This window comes from Solenopsis invicta, unplaced genomic scaffold, assembly GCF_016802725.1.
Source record: "Solenopsis invicta isolate M01_SB unplaced genomic scaffold, UNIL_Sinv_3.0 scaffold_223, whole genome shotgun sequence".
In the NCBI taxonomy this organism is placed as follows: domain Eukaryota; kingdom Metazoa; phylum Arthropoda; class Insecta; order Hymenoptera; family Formicidae; genus Solenopsis; species Solenopsis invicta.
Window position 1 is genome coordinate 35,907 of NW_024105253.1, and position 21,668 is coordinate 57,574.

General features: G+C 36.0%; 1 protein-coding gene across 1 annotated transcript; it reads right to left on the reverse strand.

Annotated features, from left to right (window-relative positions):
* Positions 1 to 987: 987 nt before the first annotated feature.
* LOC120359870 (stress response protein nst1-like) lies at positions 988 to 2,574 on the reverse strand. The gene is made up of 2 exons (XM_039459295.1): positions 2,208 to 2,574; positions 988 to 2,033 (listed from the first exon to the last, which is right to left on the reverse strand). The coding sequence occupies exons 1-2, from the start codon at positions 2,572 to 2,574 to the stop codon at positions 988 to 990; spliced, it is 1,413 nt and encodes a 470-aa protein (XP_039315229.1).
* Between the last annotated feature and the right edge of the window lie 19,094 nt (positions 2,575 to 21,668).

Genomic DNA, 21,668 nt, shown 5'->3' on the forward strand with positions numbered 1-21,668 from the left:
ACTTTAATTCTATTCTCATATCTCCTCGCTCTGATCCCCTATCCGACTCTTAATTTGTCCATTAGCAGTTCTCTTGAGATGATGTATCTTGGTGTACAAAAATCTAGCCTAAACGTCCACCTGACGTAGTCCATCATTATTTTCTCTAATTTCTCGATCTCTGTCCATCCCCAGATTTCCACCCCATCACATTTTGCACTAGGTATGTGAACAACATCCATCTCCTCTTTATGTCGTTTCTACAAATTCTCTCTCCTAATCCCCATACTTTCCTTACTGCTATTCTACCTTTACCACATAACTCTTTTATATGTTTCTTATAACTACCCCTGTTATTTAATACAAAGCCTAGATATTTAAACGCTTGTACTTCCTCGATTCCTTCTTTCCCCCACTTCCATTTTTCTATTTTTCCTTTTTTTTCCTATTAAAGACCATTATCTTCGTTTTCTCTGGACATAATTTCAATTTTCTCTCTACCAAGAAACGTTTGAGCGTGCACATCATATCTAGTACAGCTTCTCTATTTTTTGCTATCAGCACTATGTCGTCCACGTACGCCAATTCCCATATCCTAGTCTTACCTATTGCTATGCCCCCTATCCCCCTGTTCCTTAATACCTGCTCTAATTCTGCTGTATACAAATTGAACCTATCACCACATCCCCTTGTCCTTAAACCGCCTTTTCCTGTTACAAATTAACGAGTGTTACCTTGTCTCGTTCTTACCACCGCCTGGGTCACTTCGTATACTTTTTCGATCCTTCCTATCAGCTGCTCCTTTATACCCATACTCCTCAGCACTTTCCATAGTTCCTCTCTATTTACTCTGTCGAAGGTCGCCTTCAGATCCGCGAAGAGCATGTATACCTTTTCATTCCTTCCTCCTCTTCCTTTCTCCCTCTGCATCAAGTGACTGAGAACAAAGATATTGTCCATGGTCGACCTCCCTCTTCTAAAACCCGCTTGACTCGCCGGAATCAGGCCTCAATCTTCCACCTCCATCTCCAGTCTGTTTCTGATAATTTCCGCATAGATCTTATACGCCGAGCAAAGAATAGAGATACCTCTGTAGTTGCTGGCCTTCTCCTTCTCTCCGCTTTTATATAACGGCATAATTATGCTCATTCTCCAATCGTTTGGCATCTTTCCTGTATACCAAATCCGTTTCATTATCTTCACCAGCCTTTTCCAAAGTTCTTTGCCCGCGTACTTCCATGCCTCTGCCGGAATCCCATCAATACCTGCCGCTTTCTTGACCTTCAATTTGCCTACTGCTTTAATTATTTCTGCCTCCACTATTTCTTCCTCTTCTTTTTCCTGCTGCTGTTTCTCCTCCCTCCTTATTCTCCTTTCCATCAGGCCCATCTCCGAACCGTCAAGGTCCATAAAGTGTTTTCTCCATTCTTCCTTTCCTATTTTGTTGTCCGTCGTTGTTCTCCTCCCTCTCTTCCTATTTATATATTTCCACACTTCATTGTCTGCTTCATTTTTCATCTTTCTCAGTTCCTCCTCTTCCTTTCTCCTCTTCTCCGTTTGTTTCTTCTCTAGCAGTTCTTTCAGATTTCTTTTCTCCTTCATATATCTGTCTCTTCCTATTCTTCCTTTCCTCCATTTCTTGTAGATTCTTTTTACCTCTCTCTTCTTTCTGGTGCAGCTTCTGTCCCACCAATTTTTATGACCCAGCTCTTTCTTCCTTCTCTTTATTCTTTTCTTCACCATTGCTTCCTTTACAATCTTCTTTATTTTTTCCCATTCTTCTTCTAATGTGTCCGATTCCTTTTCTTCCAGCTCTTCCGTGTTACACAATTCCTCCGTCCTTTCTGCGTACATCACCTTCGCCTTGTCATCCCATAAAATCGTTTCTATCTTTACGTCCTCTTCTTCCTCTTGTTCTTGTTCTTCTTTTGGATCCATTTCTTCTTCTCCCCCGCTGAACTCCATCTCCAAAGGCATGTGGTCTGAGTCCACTCTGTCCCCTACTCTAAACTTATAAATTCTATCTCTTATATCTACTCTTACAATTACATAATCTATAACCGTACATCCTCTTACTCCTACGTATGTAAACTCACCCTCCCAGTCACCTTTTATTGTTCCATTCAAGATAAACCAGCCTTTTTCCATTATCTACTCTACTATTTTTTTTCCTCCATTACCTATTACTTTATCTTTACTGTGTCTCTCTCCTTCTCCTATGTCCTTACCTCCTAGTTCTCCTATCCTTACATTAAAGTCCCCTCCTATTATTATATTTCCTTCCTCCTCTTCTCCTATAAGTTCCACTAACTTTTTCTTCAAATCCTTTCCTCCTTGTGCCCCGTAAACTGAGATAATTTTCTGTTTCTCATTCTCCCAAGCTATCTCTGTCATCACCATTCCCTCTTTCTCTTTTATTATCGTTATCCTATTGCTTTCTCCTACTTCCTCTTTCCTCTTGCCTATTATAAATCCTCCTCTCGCCCTTCCTTTGTTTTTTTCCTTCCTTGCAAAACTACAAATCCATTCATGCGATTCAGGCATCCTATCTTTCAAGTGCTCCCATCCACTCTCTTCTACCCAGGTCTCACACATACTGACTATCTCAAACTCTCTCACGTATTTCCAAAATTCTTTATCTTTGTTTCCTATTCCCGCCACATTCCAGAATAGGCATTTCCTCCTGTTCCTTCTATTTATTACTACTCCCTCCCCACGTCTCCCTTTCTTTTCCCGGCTTAGCTGAAATTCCGATTCTCTTCTCCTCTGTCACCTGCTTCTCTATTCTCTCTCCTTTCCTCCTCTCTCTCTATCTCTTCCCATGTATCTCCTATTTTCACTCTGCCGAATCCTATTTTTACTTGAACTCCTTTCTCTTCCTGCTCTTTCCACCATCTTTTTATCCTCTCCTGCGTTCTTCTCTGTTCCCAACTCATGTCGTTCTCCAAAAATATCCTTTCTCCTTTTAGCTTTAGCTTCGACTTATTAATCATTACTTCCTTTTTCTTTTCCTCGTTCTCCAGTTTTGCAATTATCACGGGTCCACTTACTCTACAGCTCATTACCTTGCAAGTTACTTCTATTTTTTCTTTTATCAAATCTTCAGCCCATTTCCTTCTTTCTAATCTGTCTTTCTTCACTGTCTCGGGCATGTTTACACCTTTTATAATAATATTGAGTTTTCTATCCTCCCCAGTCTCTTTCCGCTGCCCATTTCTTAAGACTACCTATCTCTCTCTCGCTTAGTCCGCTATACCTAGAATCTAAACTTGCCCTACTGACCAAACTGCTCCTCAGGCTCCATACGCTTCCAACGCTTCTCCTGTTTTCCTGCTCTCCTCCCTTCTCCACGCTTGTCAAATCTTTCTCCCTTTCTTCCTTCCAGTTCTTTTCCATTTCATCTATACTTTCCTCTAGCCTTCCTATCTTTTCCTTGCATTCTTTAACTATTTCTTTAAATTTCTTCATCTCCTCTTTATACACTTTCCTATCGCCTTTCAGTATTTTTAATTCCTCCATCATTACCTTAATTAAATCTTCTTGCTCCCCTTTTTCCCTCTCTTCCGGGAGCTTGAAAGTCACTTTCTTTTCTCCTTCTTTACCTTCATCTTTACCGACTGTAGTCAGTTTAAGCTGCTTCCCTACCTTACTGGTCTTCTCGTCCTTACCTAATCCCGCCATTTCCTTGCCTACCATAACCTCCTCTTTCTATCCTCGCCTTAATCCGCCTTTTTCTCCGCCAATTCTCTCCACCTACCTTCTTCTCTAATTCCCCTATCTTCTTACCTCTCTACCTCGCTAATTCTTGCCTCCTTACACCTGATTCTATCCTAATATACGCTATTTCGCTTCTTATCTCACACCGGCTCACACTACGCATCCGCATACCTTCACTCCGCCTAACTAAGTCCGAGTTGGGTGGTAGTTAGTTAAAAAGTTAAAAGTTAAATAATAAACAAGCTCGTCAATATAAAAACAAATAATAATTAAAAAAGTTACAACGAGCAATAAAGCGAGGACTCCAGCGCTTAATTCCATATTAATATAAAATTTAATCATATTTAAGCCTAAAAAATATATATCACAAATAAATTTCAAAGTAAATCGTAATTTATTATTGATGTATCTTTTTGGTTTTAAATATCATTGAATTTTAATTTAATGTTGAATTAAATGCTTTATTCTACCGTTCATTGTGGTTATATTCAAATTGTATTATTCGTTTTTAAATAATAAAATTGAAAGTTAATAACTTCTAACTTAACTTAACTTAATTTTAAATAATTATATTTTTAACTCTAATTATTTTTAGAACAAAAATTTCAAATAACTTTTTGCCTAAGAAAAATACATGTATGTAAAAGAGAAAAAAAATTATAAAAGAAAATACATTCTCACATTAAGAATAATATTTCTGTTATCATATAAACTTTACTTTAACAAATAAAAAATTTTGTATTATAATGATTTTGAGCAATCAAAACTTACAAACTTTTAATTTCAATATAATAGTTTTCAATATTAACTTTTAATTTCACTTATATTAATTTCAATATAATTTGTAACTAGTTTCTTTTTTGTTCATGGCACTTTTAACATATGTAAATCAATTTTATAAATTATTAATTTTAATTAATTTAGTTTAAAAACTATGTTAACTTATCCAACTCTGATCATTTAAAAAGTCTCTTTGATTGTCATTATCATGTGTAATTGTAGTCGAGTATTGCTTTGATTAAAATGCAATTTCTTTTATTTGCCGAATAGCTTGTCATGACAAAATAAATCTCTTTTACTTATTTATCGTCAGGTCTTCGACGTCGCGGCATTGTAATCTTAATTACATAACACAATGATGTTTGAAATAATATTTATTTAATAATAAAGAATTGTTTCCATAAGAATTTCAGCAATGTAATTAATGAAGCAATAAAAAGCAATGTAAAGCACAATCCATTAATAATATTCTGACAGTAGAACGTAGAACTCTTTCTAACCCAGCCAGAAATGATAATAAAATCAACGTCAGTTTAACGTCGATTCTGTTATCACTTTTGACTGGGTCAGAGGTAGGTTGGAAAGATAAATAAAAATAAGTAACAATTCACCTGAAAGAAAACGCGATGAAACAGAACGTTATTAGAATCCTCTGTGCAATCTCAACCAATTATCACTGAGACGATTGCACTTATGCCGTTTGTTTTCTGTTCCTGGACTCTCTACATAAGTGTACACTTAAAATGAAATAGATAGATGTTTCAAAGTTAGCGAAAGCAAGAAGGAACGTTCCAGTGCAGTCTAGTGGAGGAATAAAAAACAAGCCTATGGTAATTGTTCAGAATACGGACTGCACCTCCGATTTTGACAAAATTAGGCTCATTCGACGCGTTTTCACTCAAAATGAACGAATCTGGCAGAAAAAAGGGTAAGTTCAGAACACGGACTGCACCTCCGATTTTGACGAAATTAAGCTTATTCGACGCGTTTTCACTCAAAATGAACAAATCTGGCGAAAAAACGTGTCGCTCTGCCCCGCAAATCGAGATATCAAGCGTTAAAGTTGGCGCACGCGCGGGGGGTGGGAATGGGGTGGACCTCCCTTAGCGTGGAAAGTCGCAAACTCATGTGGAGGAAGCAGTACATCTGTAGACCTCGTTTCAAGATTTCTATTTGTAAGTGGGATGTGTCTATTAATTAAATTAATTAATTTTATAAAATAAATTGTTTTAATGCCTTAATAAAAAAATCTACATTGCACAAAAGTTAATAAATTCTTGAATCCAACAGTGTTCATATTTTATATTTAATTATATTATAATATATTTATAATTAACAGGGGGGAGAGGGTAAAATATACATTGCACAATCAAGTATAATAAATGTGGCAGTGATGTAATTATTATTAAACATTTCAAATTTTGTACACATTTCTATAACAGCGCATGCTCAGTTTGTTACAATACGCCGAGATGACAGGTACGTATTCTAACCTGTACAATCACCAACTTTAACGCTTGATATCTCGGTTTGCGGGGCAGAGCGACACTTTTTTCCGCCAGATTCGTTCATTTTGAGTGAAAACGCGTCGAATGAGCCTAATTTAGTTAAAATCGAAGGTGCAGTCCGTATTCTGAACAATTACCACACTTATTAACGCCACGGCACTTCAACGTTCTCTGGATACACGTGGATCACGGGGGTGAAACTAATATAGCGGTTTCCGATAACACGGAAAAAATGAGGTCCACTTGAAAGTGGGAGTTAAAATGACCAATCAGAAAATGCCTTAATGTAAGTTGGTAAGAGTGAGCATCTGCTCACTCGATTTTTGTGTGATAGCATTGATGAATTGGTTTCTCCAACAAATGTAGAGGGTTAGGTTCCACTTTATTCCAAAAGTTCTATCGAAATATCTCTTTTAATAATAAAGGTATTTGTAACACTGTAACTAACTACGCTGTGTTCCGTCAAAAAATTTATCCTACAAACAAATTTTGCAGTTAATTTTCAATTTTTGGAAGTTCTTGTGTTCTTCAATTTCTATTTTAAAATCAAAATTATTGTCAGTAAATAATATTTTGCAAACCAACAATAATCACAAATTAAACTTACATTACGGAACACAGCGTAGTTAGTTACAGTGCTACCAACTTTATGATTAAAAAGAATATTTTCAATAGAACTTTCGGAATACACCCAGAGTAAAGGCGCAAGTTTACGCAGCGAATAAAAGCTGGCGTTTTACCCCCTCTCCATCAATTTGGCGAATCCAGCGAATAAATGCTCAAAGTTCGACACAGTCCAAGTTTTAGCGACTAAACGCTGGTGTTTACCCCTTCTCCATCAATTTTCATCAATTTGGCAAATTCAGAGGATAAACGCTCAAAGTTCGACACAATCTAACTTTTAGCAAAACGACGCTGAAATTTAAATTACATTCCAAATTAATTACTTTCCAAAAGTGAATATTTAACCTTTTAGTCATAAAATTATGACTAAAAGGTTAAATCAATCGACATCACCTGAAAATACAAACAAAGTTAGTATATATTATATACATATAGTAAGCATACTTTTAGACTAGGTTGCTTTTTGTTTTTTATTTATTTATGTTAGATAGCTTTATTTGTTATATTTTGTTAATAACTGTGTTTTTTATATTGTAGGAAATTCTGTTATACCCTCATATACTTGTGGTGTGTGCAAAACAATTGTTTGTACCATACAAGAAAGTGAAGAAATATATCGGCACTCTTGTATGGAGGGATATAATGAATGTTACATAGATAAAAATTCATATTATTTTTATCCTAAAAGCGGTAAATACATTAGTAACAATTTCGGCCCGATGCAAAGAAGAAACTGTGCTCATTACGATTTACAAAAATCGGAGCTACCCAAAACTTTTTTTTATATCTATTTCTTTTTCTTTTTTTAACAAATACATTGCAGCAATTGCAGCAGCTATACGTCTTCTAATTTCAGCTATAACCGCCACTGTGTGTTTATAATATTTTACATACTTGATATATTGATTATAATATTCCAACTCCATTTTTGTCAGATTATGTACTTAGCAATTGCCGCTTTTAACGCTGTTTTGCGTTGCGGTGGAGTTGGGTAGAGTAAGGCTAAAACGCCAGCTTTTATTCGCTACATGAAAAGGATAGAGGCGATAGCGTTTAGCTTTTTAACGCTGCTTTGCGTTGCAATTGAGTGGGGGTAAAACGCCAGCTTTTACTCGCTGCGTGAAATTGCATCTTGACGGATGGTTTATGTAGGCAATAACAATTAACCTATGCAGGAGCTGGTAAAGTTCAATACTAGAATTTCAAGGCTACTGTTTATTGAGACCTCGGTAAACAGAAGCATTGAAATCCTAATAATAAACTTTACCGGTTTCGGCATAAGTTAATGGTTATTGTCTGCATAAAAAAGCTTCTTCTGTTCTCTTTTCTGAAGATCCCCTTGACCTCCCTTCTGCAGTCCATTTAATTTCCCACTTCACCACCAGATGGCAGTGCTTTTTTGTTTCCCATGTTAAGTACAGTGCTTTCATTTCTCATAGTACGAGGTGTGTTCAAAAAGTATCGCGAATTTTGAATTTTCGCGGGTTACGTATATTCGAATTTCGATCTTTTTGTGGCGTTATGTTGGTACTCATGTCTCTCACTTATGCCGACAAGCTCGGCCATTTTGAATGTTCACTTAATTGTTGACAGCTGCTTTGCTTGCACGTGTTTTGGATCGTCTTCGATTTTTACCTATTCAAAAAAATGGATCAAAGAACCTGTATCAAATTTTGTGTGAAAAACGAAATTAAGTGCGCGGATGCATTCCGAATGTTGACTGTGGCATACGGAGAAGCTACCTTGGACCGAAGCAACGTTTATCGGTGGTACAAAATGTTCTCAGAAGGCCGAGAAGATGTGAACGACGAAGAGCGTGCCGGACGCCCGAGCACTTCAACAACAGACGAAAAAATTAATGAAGTGGAGAAAATGGTATTGGCCAATCGTCGAATCACCGTTAGAGAAGTTGCTGAGGACCTAAACATATCGATTGGCTCGTGCCATTCGATTTTTATCAATGATTTGGGCATGAGACGGGTCGCCGCGAAATTCGTACCAAAATTGCTCAATTGCGACCAAAAACAGCATCGCATGAACATTGCTAATGAGATGTTGGACTCTGTCCGCGACGACCCAAATTTGCTCCAGAGGGTCATAACTGGTGACGAATCGTGGGTTTATGGTTATGACGTGGAAACCAAAGCTCAATCATCTCAATGGAAGCTGCCGCACGAACCAAGACCGAAAAAAGCGCGCCAAGTTCGGTCGAATGTGAAAGTTTTGCTGATAGTTTTCTTTGATTGCAGGGGCGTGGTGCATCATGAGTTCTTGCCACAGGGTAGAACGGTCAATAAGGAATATTACCTGCAAGTTATGCGCAATTTGCGCGAAGCAATCCGCCAGAAACGCCCGGATTTGTGGAAGAACAAAAATTGGCTTTTGCACCACGATAACGCCCCTGCTCACACGTCGTTGCTTGTAATTACGAGGTGTGTTCAAAAAGTATCGCGAATTTTGTGTTTTTTCAAAAATTATTTATTTATTCATGAATATCTATTTTGTCCCCTTCAAAGTAATCCCCATGAGATATTATACACTTGTGCCAACGGTTTTTCCAATCTTCGAAGCACTTCAAAAAATCATTTTTTTTTATCTTGTTCAGCTCCTCCTTCGATGCGGTCTTTATCTCGTCAAGCGTAGCGTAACGTCGTCCTTTCATGGGCCTCTTCAGTTTAGGGAACAAGAAAAAGTCACAGGGGGCCAGATCTGGGGAATACGGTGGCTGCGGCATCATTAGTGTGTTGTTTTTGGCCAAAAAGTCGCGCACAAGCAACGATGTGTGAGCAGGGGCGTTATCGTGGTGCAAAAGCCAATTTTTGTTCTTCCACAAATCCGGGCGTTTCTGGCGGATTGCTTCGCGCAAATTGCGCATAACTTGCAGGTAATATTCCTTATTGACCGTTCTACCCTGTGGCAAGAATTCATGATGCACCACGCCCCTGCAATCGAAGAAAACTGTCAGCAAAACTTTCACATTCGACCGAACTTGGCGTGCTTTTTTCGGTCTTGGTTCGTGCGGCAGCTTCCATTGAGATGATTGAGCTTTGGTTTCCACGTCATAACCATAAACCCACGATTCGTCACCAGTTATGACCCTCTGGAGCAAATTTGGGTCGTCGCGGACAGAGTCCAACATCTCATTAGCAATGTTCATGCGATGCTGTTTTTGGTCGCAATTGAGCAATTTTGGTACGAATTTCGCGGCGACCCGTCTCATGCCCAAATCATTGATAAAAATCGAATGGCACGAGCCAATCGATATGTTTAGGTCCTCAGCAATTTCTTTAACGGTGATTCGACGATTGGCCAATACCATTTTCTCCACTTCATTAATTTTTTCGTCTGTTGTTGAAGTGCTCGGGCGTCCGGCACGCTCTTCGTCGTTCACATCTTCTCGGCCTTCTGAGAACATTTTGTACCACCGATAAACGTTGCTTCGGTCCAAGGTAGCTTCTCCGTATGCCACAGTCAACATTCGGAATGCATCCGCGCACTTAATTTCGTTTTTCACACAAAATTTGATACAGGTTCTTTGATCCATTTTTTTGAATAGGTAAAAATCGAAGACGATCCAAAACACGTGCAAGCAAAGCAGCTGTCAACAATTAAGTGAACATTCAAAATGGCCGAGCTTGTCAGCATAAGTGAGAGACATGAGTACCAACATAACGCCACAAAAAGATCGAAATTCGAATATACGTAACCCGCGAAAATTCAAAATTCGCGATACTTTTTGAACACACCTCGTACATGAAATTAAACACTTAAACAGAAGACATTGCTTCTTGTATATCTAACAACTTATCGTTAATATAAAGTGTTTCTCGAGATCACATATTAATTAATATTACCAATATTCCTCCACTCAAACTCGAGACACAGTAAACAACTTTTGTTAGTTATTTCTTCAGACTCATACCGTTACTACAATATTCATTTTTCATACTAGTTACAGGCTTTGTAAGTGCATCCGCAATCATTTCCTCACTAGATACATGCATTAAATTTATAATATTACACGATACTTTTTCTTTAACAAAGTTGTATTTAGTATCGATATGTTTAGACCTAGCATGATAATTTTTAAAGTGAATTAATTTAATTGCACTTTGGTTATCTGACAACAATCTTATCGGAGTATTAACATATGAATTATCTATTTCATTTAAAAGTTTCTTTAACTATAATAATTCCTGACTGGCTAACGTTATTGCTATATACTCCGATTCTGTTGTTGAGAGAGTAACATTTTGTTGTCTTTTTGAACACCACGACACTGCACAATTTCCCAACAAAAACACATATCCACTCGTTGAACGACGACTATCTATGTCTCCGACCCAATTAGCATCGGTATAACCAACTAACTTCTCGACTTCCATTCCATTAAATTTTAATTTGAAATCTTTCGTACCTTTTATATAACGCAATACACACTTTATCGCATACCAATATGCCTTTCCCGGATTTTCTGCAAACGATCCTAAAGGTGAAATTGCACAACCTAAATCCGGCCGCGTCGCTTGATAAATATACATTATACTGCCAAGCACTTCTCTATACGGAATATTTTTCATTGCTTGAATTTCTGCTTCATTTTTCGGCATCATATCTTTAGTTAATTTTTGATTGACATCTAGCGGAGTTTTTACCGGGTTGCAATCTTCTATCTTGAATCTTTTTAAAATTTCTTCTATGTAATTCGTTTGATCTAGTACTATTTCTTTATTTCTTCGATCTCGTTGTACATTGATCGCTAGAATTCTGGATACACCGCCCAAGTTTCTCATCTTGAATTTCTTTTCAAATTTTTGTATAATTATTCTTTTAAGATTTTGATCATTGGTAAACAAGAGCAGATCATCAACATATGTTGTTATAAACATAATTGCACCTCCACTCTCTTTTCGTATATAAAAACTTCGATCTGTCTCCGATCTTGTAAATCCTATCTCCTGTAGAGTTTGATCCAGCTTTTTATTCCAAGCATAGGCCCCCTGTTTCAAGCCATATAAAGCCTTCTTAAGTCTACATACTTGATTTTTGCTATTCTTCACTTCTAATCTTTCCGGCAACTCCATGTATACTTCCTCGTTAAGTTCTCCGTTGAGAAATGCTGTCACGACATCCAAGTGATCTATATCATAATCCTTTTCTGCAGCTATAGTAAATAAACATCTCAAGGTGCTAAATCTTACTACAGGACAAAATGTTTCATGATAATCTATCCCTTGCTCATAGCCCTTTACTACTAATCTAGCCTTGAAACGTTGAGATCCATCTTGAGGATTATATTTAATTTTAAATACCCCAGAATCGTCCTTTGGACGAGGAGCACAGTTCCCACGTTTTATTTCGCTCTAGCGCATCGAGCTCTTCCTTCATTGCTATGCGCCATTCTTGATTATGTGTACTATTCAATGCTTCTTGTACGTTAATAGGTTTCTCTCCTGTAGATTCCATCGAAACTTTAAATGTTACGTAGTCAAGCCACCTTTTCGGTTTTGAAATGCGATTACTACGACGTGGTGATAGCGATTCTTCATCTTCTTGTATCTGTTGATTATCGCATATTGAATTTGTATCGTTATTCACTTCGTCAATCTCATTATCTGTCTCTTGTGAATCAATTTTATTGGAATTGTTTTCTACATTTTCTTCAGAGACATTATTTATATTCTCCTCTTGTTCTTCGTGGTTTTCAGATTCACTCACAGCGTAAATTATTTCACTTTCCTCGTGGGATACTGTAGAAATCATTTTCTCACTTTCTTTGTTTGAAAATGCTTCTTCGTCGAAGATCACGTCCTTACTCCTGAAGATTTTCTTCGTTTCTTCATCATAAAGACGATACCCTTTAGTATGTTCTAAATATCCTAAAAATAGACAAGGTTTTGATTTGTCATCCCACTTACGTCGCAGTTTTTTGGAAACATATGCTAAGGCCCTACATCCAAAAACCTTTAAATGTGATAAATCTGGTTTTTCGCCAGTCCAGATCTCATACGGTGTTTGTCCTTGAAGTTTTTTAGCTGGTAAACGATTAATTAAATAAATTGCTGTTGAGCATGCTTCAACCCAAAATCTTTTTGATAATCCTGCATCTACAAGTAAACAGCGCGCCTTTTCTACTACTGTTCGATTGCTACGTTCTGCTAACCCGTTTTGTTGTGGCGTATATGGAATAGTCAACTGATGTTGTATTCCTTTTTTACGAAGAAACTGTTTAAACAGCTCATTAACATACTCACGTCCATTATCCGATCGTAGCGCAAGAATTCGATTACTTGTGCGTTGTTCAACATATACCTTATAGGTCTTGAATGCATCTAAAACTTCGCTTTTATTTTTCAAAAAATATATACTTAATTTTCTTGAAAAATCGTCGACAAACAAGACAAAGCATCTTGAACCTCCGATAGAAGCTTCCTCCATCGGTCCACAGACATCTGAATGTATCAATTCTAAGAATTTCTTAGCCCTTCACTCATTTTTCTTTATTGGCTGTCTTGTTTGCTTGCCTTTTGCATAAACTTCACATGGACGCTTATTCGGATCTTTAAAACTAAGACCACGCGCATGCTTATCTCTTAATAACTTTTATGCCACCGAGCCTTTTATGCCACATTAAACTATCATCTGTTTTGCAACTGTACGCGACGTTATCCGGTTGTATTAATTTATATATATTATTTATTGATTTTGCTATCGCAACTAAGTCACCATCCGCATTTTCTATTTTACAGATATGTTCGCTAAATTTTATTACGTAACCTCTTTCGGTTATTTTCCGCACCGATAACAAATTCACTTTAAGTTCAGGAACATAAAATACATCATTCACAATAATTTCGCAAACTTTATTATTTATTAATGCCGATATTCTTATCGAACCTTTTCCCTCAACACGCAATTTCTTATTATCCGCGACAATAACATTTTCATTAATCGCTACTATTGAAGAAAAATATTTCTTGTTTGGTGTCATATGAACTGATGCCGCCAAATCTATGATCCAGCCTTCATCACTTACTTGGTTATTTGCGAGGAACGCCACCTTGACACCCGAATCATTCTTCTTCTTCTCATGTTCTGGTCATCTTTTGTCCTTACCTTCTTTATCATCTTTCTTCTTTCTGTAGCACTCACTGGAGATATGACCTTGTTTATCGCACGTCCAACACTTAATATTCTTCGAAAATAGTCTCGATATTACGCCTCTGAATTGCCGCTTCACGTGGTACGCTGAATCACTGTCCTTCGATGTCTTCGATTTTTCATAACACCTCGATTCTTGCAGCAGCTTAGTTTTCACTGAATCTCCAGTTATTGCTATCCCGGAACTCTCCAATGCCATAATCATTGATCCATACTTTTCTGGAAGTCCCGCCAACAGAACTGTGCCAAGCCATTCTTGATTTATCTCGAAACCAACAGCCGTCAATTGATGCGCAGGAGACATGATGTCGTTTATATATTTTTCTATGTTTTCACAATTCTCTAATCTTGTTGTTGTTATTTTTCGGAGCAAACCAACTTTGTTACGTGTTAATCCCGTATCTTCAAAGGCTTTCTGTAGATTTCTCCATGCTTCTTCCGCTGTAGCCGCTTTCGATACGTGTATGTAGAGCGTCTCGTCTACACTTAACACTATCTTCACCTTCGCCTTCCTTATATTTTTTTCGTTCTCTTCCGTTCCAAGGACTGATTTCCATAAGCCATTCAAGTTGAGAAGATTTTCCATGGCTATTTTCCATGTTGTATAATTCTCTCTGCCTCGTAATTTGGTAACAGGAAGAAACGCTTCTGACATCTTACTCATCGTTGTCTCTTAATATTTTTACTTTCAAAAAACAAGTAATTTACTCGCGAACAGACCAATCTGGGCCCATAACCAATGTTGGTAATTAAATTGAGTTTTAGCGTTCCTGTCGCGAGATATTATGAATTAAAGAATTACTTGAACAAGAGATAACAACTTTTTAATCTTGCAAGAGAAAGATACAGAGAAACAACAACGTTGCTAAATAATACATAAATTACATGAAATTAAACACTTAAACAGAAGACATTGCTTCTTGTATATCTAACAACTTATCGTTGATATAAAGTGTTTCTCGAGATCGCATATTAATTAATATTACCAATAAATTCAATAATATAATAATATCACACTATTAACCTCTTTATGTATATAACAGTTATTATGTCTGTAACTGTCAACACGATCTCCGCTATGACAGCCGTTCACGAAGTTAGCACAGCGATAGAACCAATCAGCACTTCGGAAAAGCGACAATAATAAATTCGATAATTCGAGAATCGATGCAATACATTTTTTCAGAAAGGAGCTAGCACGCACGCGCGCTAACGCGCGCGCTTTCAAAGCTATAGATTTTATTTTTTAATCATTATTATTATATTTTATTTCTTTTATAATATTTAATTAAATATAATTATATATGACACATTATTTTAAAATCTATACTAAAAGAGATAATGTTTAGTTAAAGAAATTTTTATTCTTAAAACACAAAGTGTCATAATACCATGTAAAATTCACCCATTAATAAAATAATCTTCAAACTCACGATCAATTTCATTCTTAATATTTTTCGTCTTTTATTTATCAATCTGTACCTTTTCCACCTTCGTTAATTCCTTTTTACTTTTTATTTTTTTTCTATTTTCACTCTCACAATGCTTCCTTCTTTTTTTTTCATTATTTTTCACCTCATCGTTTCTCTATCTTTATTGCACACTTTTTAAAATTTTTACTAAAAGAGAAATTGTTCGATTAAAGAAATTTTCATTTCTATAACACAAAATCTCAAAATATGATATAATATTTACCCATTATTAAAAAAAAATCCTTAAACTTGTGTTCGATTCCACTTTTAATTTGTTCTGTCTTATTTAAAAATCTGTATTTTCTCCGCCTTTTTTAATTCCTTTTTCCCTGTTTATTTTATTTTTATTTTACACTCTCACGATTCTTCCTCCTTTTTTCTTATATTATTTCGTTCCTCTTCGTTCCCCTTTATTGCACATTTTTAAAATCTGTACTAAAAGGATAATGTTTGGTTGAAGAAATTTTTATTTTTATAATATAAAATGTCAAAATATCATGTAATATTCCTCCTTTTATTAAAAAAAGACCATCAAATTTGAGTTTAATTGCATTCTTAATTTTTTTCGTTCTGTATTTAAAAATTTTTACTTTCTCCGACTTCTTTAATTCCTTTCTCCTTTCTATTTTTTGTCTATTTTACACTCTTACAATTCTTCCTCCTTTCGTCTTACATTATTTCATTCCTTTTCGTTTATTTACCTTCATTGCACATTTTTAAAATCTGTACTAAAAAAGATAATGTTCGATTAAAAAAATTTTTATTCCTGGAACACAAAATGTCAAAATATGATATGATATTTACCAGTAATTAAATAAATCTTCAAACTCGCGTTTAATTGCATTTTTAATTTTGTTCGTTCTTTATTTAATAATAATCACTTTCTCCACTCTCTTTAATTCCTTTCTTCCATCTATCTTTTTTTCTATTTTATATTCTCACAATTCTTCTTCCTTCCTTCTTACGTTATACACTACTCAAAAGAAAATAGGGAACACTTTCCAGACACCAAAAATTAGGCTATTTTCAAATGACTGTAACTCGGTGAAAAATCATCGTAGATAAAAAATAAAAAAAGCATTTTGAAGCTTGAAGATCCAACTTTAACGCTCTATCAGCAGATTTTCAAAATTCTTTTAACTTCCTTGTCTTATGCAGTAAAAAAGCACACCCTGTTTTGTTCCTTAAAATTTCGTATCTTTGACACTTTGCAGCTCGACCAACAAATTTTTTTCGAACAATTCAAGTAAAGCTTCATAAACTACAACATTTTGCCTACAAAATGCTTTTTTTAAAATTTCTCTACGATTTTTTTTGACCGAGTTACGCTACTTTGAAGCTAAACCTGCATTTTTTACAAATGATATCCGTACTCCGTGAAAAATCATCGTAGACAAAAAATCAAAAAACCATTTTAAAGCTCGAAGTTCCAGCTTTAACATGCTGTTAATGGTTTTCAAAAATTTTCTCAATTTCTTAGTACTATGCCCCAAAAAAGATACACTGTTTTTTCCTTAAAATAACGTATTTTTAACAGCCTGTAGCTCAATAAAAAAATTTTTCTCGACAAATCCAATGCAAGTGCCATAAAGTATGACATTTTCTCTACAAAATGCTTTTTTTAAAGTTTTCTCTACGATTTTTTTTGACCGAGTTACAAGACTTTGAAGATATACATTTTTTACAGTACATTTTTCCGAAAAATGACGTCTACCGCCGACATTAGCATTACCCAATGTGCACCACGTGGAGGTTGTCGGTCGGATTTTTGCACATCGTGTGTGTGTGAGTGTGTGTGTGTGTGTGTGTGTGTGTGTGTGTGTGTGTGTGTGTGTATGTATGTATCACAGCAGAGATAAGGACCCCGCAGTTCGTCACTTCTGCAGTATTTAATGACTCCAAACCCTCTCTGCTGTGTGTGTATGCGCTCGCGCGCATGAGAGTTCAATAGTGTGTATTTCCTCCTCTCTGATCAATTACTGCTTGCAAGCGTTCTCGCATATTTATACATCTTGCAATACGATCTTGCGGAATGTTGTGCCAAATTTCCGTTAAAATTTCTCCCAATTCTTCTAAATTTCGCGGCTGTTCCTCGCGACGCCTTAATCGTCGTTCCATTTCATCCCAAATGTGCTCGATTGGATTTAAGTCCGGGCTATTGGCGGGATGATTTAACAGTCTAATTGCGTGTCGTTGAAAAAAACGTCGCGTTATATTCGCCGTATGAGGTCGAGCGTTGTCCTGCATAAAAATAAAGTTCCGACAGGTTCGATTTAATAGCAAAACGTGTGGTCGTAGAATATCGTTGATATAACGAACACCCGTCATTGCCGGAGGTGGCAGGATCACTAGATCACTTCGTCTTGTAAGTGATATACACCCCCACACCATCACGGAACCGCCGTTGTAGGATCGTATTGGCATAACGCAACGTCGATCATAGCGTTCATTTCGTCGATGCCAAGTACGTATACGAGCATCATTGCCATAAAGGCAAAAACATGATTCGTCGGAGAAATATACATTTCTCCAATCCTGTGAACTGTAAACATATAGTCGTCTTAGTCTAAAAAAAATCTCTTTTTAGACAAAGATGACCATATGTAAACATTGCATGCTCAATACAATAAAATTTTGTTTAGTACGCCGGCGATTCTCGCAGTGTGATAAGCGACACGGAATTTTCAAAATGCCGCGTAGACATTTATCGGCCGTAGAAGTTGCACGCATAATTGCGCTTTTGCAACAAGGTTTTAGTATGCGTTATGTGGCGCAAGGTATTGGTGCATCTGTGTCCGTAGTGAGTAGAGCTTGGTTACGATATCAAGACACGGGAAATTACACGAGACGTGAAGGTAGTGGTCGTTCTCGATTAACGACAAATAGACAAGATCGAGCCATTGTTCGTTATGCATTAGAAAGACGAATAATTACCGCAAGAAACATTCGTAATGACATTCATTTGCGCCATGTGTGCGAACAAACAATTCGCAATCGTTTGAGAGAAGCCGGTCTTCGTTCTCGTGTTCGTGCACAAGTACCAAGACTCACACTCGTACATCGCCAAGTACGTTATCAATTTGCGCGCGATCACATAAATTGGACCGCTAGGGATTGGAGAAATGTATATTTCTCCGACGAATCATGTTTTTGCCTTTATGGCAATGATGCTCGTATACGTACTTGGCATCGACGAAATGAACGCTATGATCGACGTTGCGTTATGCCAATACGATCCTACAACGGCGGTTCCGTGATGGTGTGGGGGTGTATATCACTTACAAGACGAAGTGATCTAGTGATCCTGCCACCTCCGGCAATGACGGGTGTTCGTTATATCAACGATATTCTACGACCACACGTTTTGCTATTAAATCGAACCTGTCGGAACTTTATTTTTATGCAGGACAACGCTCGACCTCATACGGCGAATATAACGCGACGTTTTTTTCAACGACACGCAATTAGACTGTTAAATCATCCCGCCAATAGCCCGGACTTAAATCCAATCGAGCACATTTGGGATGAAATGGAACGACGATTAAGGCGTCGCGAGGAACAGCCGCGAAATTTAGAAGAATTGGGAGAAATTTTAACGGAAATTTGGCACAACATTCCGCAAGATCGTATTGCAAGATGTATAAATATGCGAGAACGCTTGCAAGCAGTAATTGATCAGAGAGGAGGAAATACACACTATTGAACTCTCATGCGCGCGAGCGCATACACACACAGCAGAGAGGGTTTGGAGTCATTAAATACTGCAGAAGTGACGAACTGCGGGGTCCTTATCTCTGCTGTGATACATACACACACACACACACACACACACACACACACACACACACACACACACACACACACACACACACACACACACACACACTCACTCACACACACACACACACACACACACACACACACACTCACACACACACACACACACGATGTGCAAAAATCCGACCGACAACCTCCACGTGGTGCACATTGGGTAATGCTAATGTCGGCGGTAGACGTCATTTTTCGGAAAAATGTACTGTAAAAAATGTATATCTTCAAAGTCTTGTAACTCGGTCAAAAAAAATCGTAGAGAAAACTTTAAAAAAAGCATTTTGTAGAGAAAATGTCATACTTTATGGCACTTGCATTGGATTTGTCGAGAAAAATTTTTTTATTGAGCTACAGGCTGTTAAAAATACGTTATTTTAAGGAAAAAACAGTGTATCTTTTTTGGGGCATAGTACTAAGAAATTGAGAAAATTTTTGAAAACCATTAACAGCATGTTAAAGCTGAAACTTCGAGCTTTAAAATGGTTTTTTGATTTTTTGTTTACGATGATTTTTCACGGAGTACGGATATCATTTGTAAAAAATGCAGGTTTAGCTTCAAAGTAGCGTAACTCGGTCAAAAAAAATCGTAGAGAAATTTTAAAAAAAGCATTTTGTAGGCAAAATGTTGTAGTTTATGAAGCTTTACTTGAATTGTTCGAAAAAAATTTGTTGGTCGAGCTGCAAAGTGTCAAAAATACGAAATTTTAAGGAACAAAACAGGGTGTGCTTTTTTACTGCATAAGACAAGGAAGTTAAAAGAATTTTGAAAATCTGCTGATAGAGCGTTAAAGTTGGATCTTCAAGCTTCAAAATGCTTTTTTTATTTTTTATCTACGATGATTTTTCACCGAGTTACAGTCATTTGAAAATAGCCTAATTTTTGGTGTCTGGAAAGTGTTCCCTATTTTCTTTTGAGTAGTGTATAATTATATATTATTATATATACATTAATATAAATATAAACATATTTGATATATAATTAAATATAATTAAATATTTAATTATACAGGGTGAGCTATTTGAATTTATCACCCCAAATATTTCCGTTTTCTTGCATTTTACAAGAAAATGTTTCAGACAAAAGTTGTATGGTTTCAAGGGGGTCATAAGATGGTGTCATTAATTTGACCTTGAATAGTTGCTTGAAGGTCACGTGAAGGGCACCTCCAATTTTTTTAATAGGACTACCAACTTTTTATTACATATTCTTGTAGTTTATCTTGAGATCTTTCCAAAACACTACAAGAAAGTTTATTTTCGTTGAGTACTTTTTGAGTTGTGAGTTTTGAAAGTTACGGTGTACTGTAACTTTTAAGCGTCACAACTCGGAAAGTACTTAACAAAAATAAACTTTTTTGTAGTGCTTTCAAAAAAACTCGAAATAAACTACAAAAATATGCAATAAGAGATACAATGTTAGAGTATCGGTAGTTCCCTAATTAAAGTGTATCAGTACTTCCCTAACATTCTATATTTTTTTATTGCATTTTCTTGTAGTCAATTTTGAGAGCTTTCCAAAACACTATAAATAAGTTTATTTTTGTTAAAGATTTTCCCAGTTATGACGCTTGAAAGTTACAGTACAACGTAACTTTGAAGCTTCACAACTCAGAAGGTAATCAACAAAAATGACCTTTCTTATAGTGTTTTGGAAAGATCTCGAGATAAACTACAAGAATATGTAATAAAAAGTAGGTAGTCCCATTAAAAAAATTGGAGGTGTCCTTCACGTGACCTTCAAGCAACTATTCAAGGTCAAATTAATGACACCATCTTATGACCCCCTTGAAACCATACAACTTTTGTCTGAAACATTTTCTTGTAAAATGCAAGGAAACGGAAATATTTGGGGTAATAAATTCAAATAGCTCACCCTGTATAATTAAATATTTAATTATATATCAAATATGTTCATATTTATATTAATGTATATATAATAATATATAATTATATATCAAATATGTCCGTGATTTTTGTATATAATTGTATATAATTATATATATAATCGTACATAATTATGTATAATTATATATAATGACTACATGATTTTTTTCACTGAATTATACAACATTGAAGCAAAAAAGGCCATTTTTGCTTTGGTGTTGCCTAACTCAGTGAAAAAAAAAATCGTACAATGCTCATCAAAAACGCAAATTGAAGGTAAAAATCCACGCTTTCGAATGCTGTAACCCGCATTTGCGTGCAATTTTTATTTTGCGTCGTAGTGTTTTGCAAAATTTGTAAAATATTTTGAGATTTGCGGTATTCCCATTTAAATCCGTGTAACTTTGTAAACAATTTGTAAATTGTTTAATGACTTAGCAATTTCAAAACTAGCGATTTCAAGCTTTAAAATGCTATTTAAAAAATTTTTTTACGATTATTTTTGACAAAGTTACTCTCTCTTGAATTACGCCTATTTTTCGGAGTCAGAATAGGTGTTCATATTATTTTATCCAACTCTGTATGTATACGATGGTTGCCCTAAAAGTAATGCCCCACATTTTTTTTCTTAAAAATTATTTATTCTACAAAAATTAAATTTACACATATGAAATAATGATGTTTTATCTACTCACTCTATTTTTACACATAA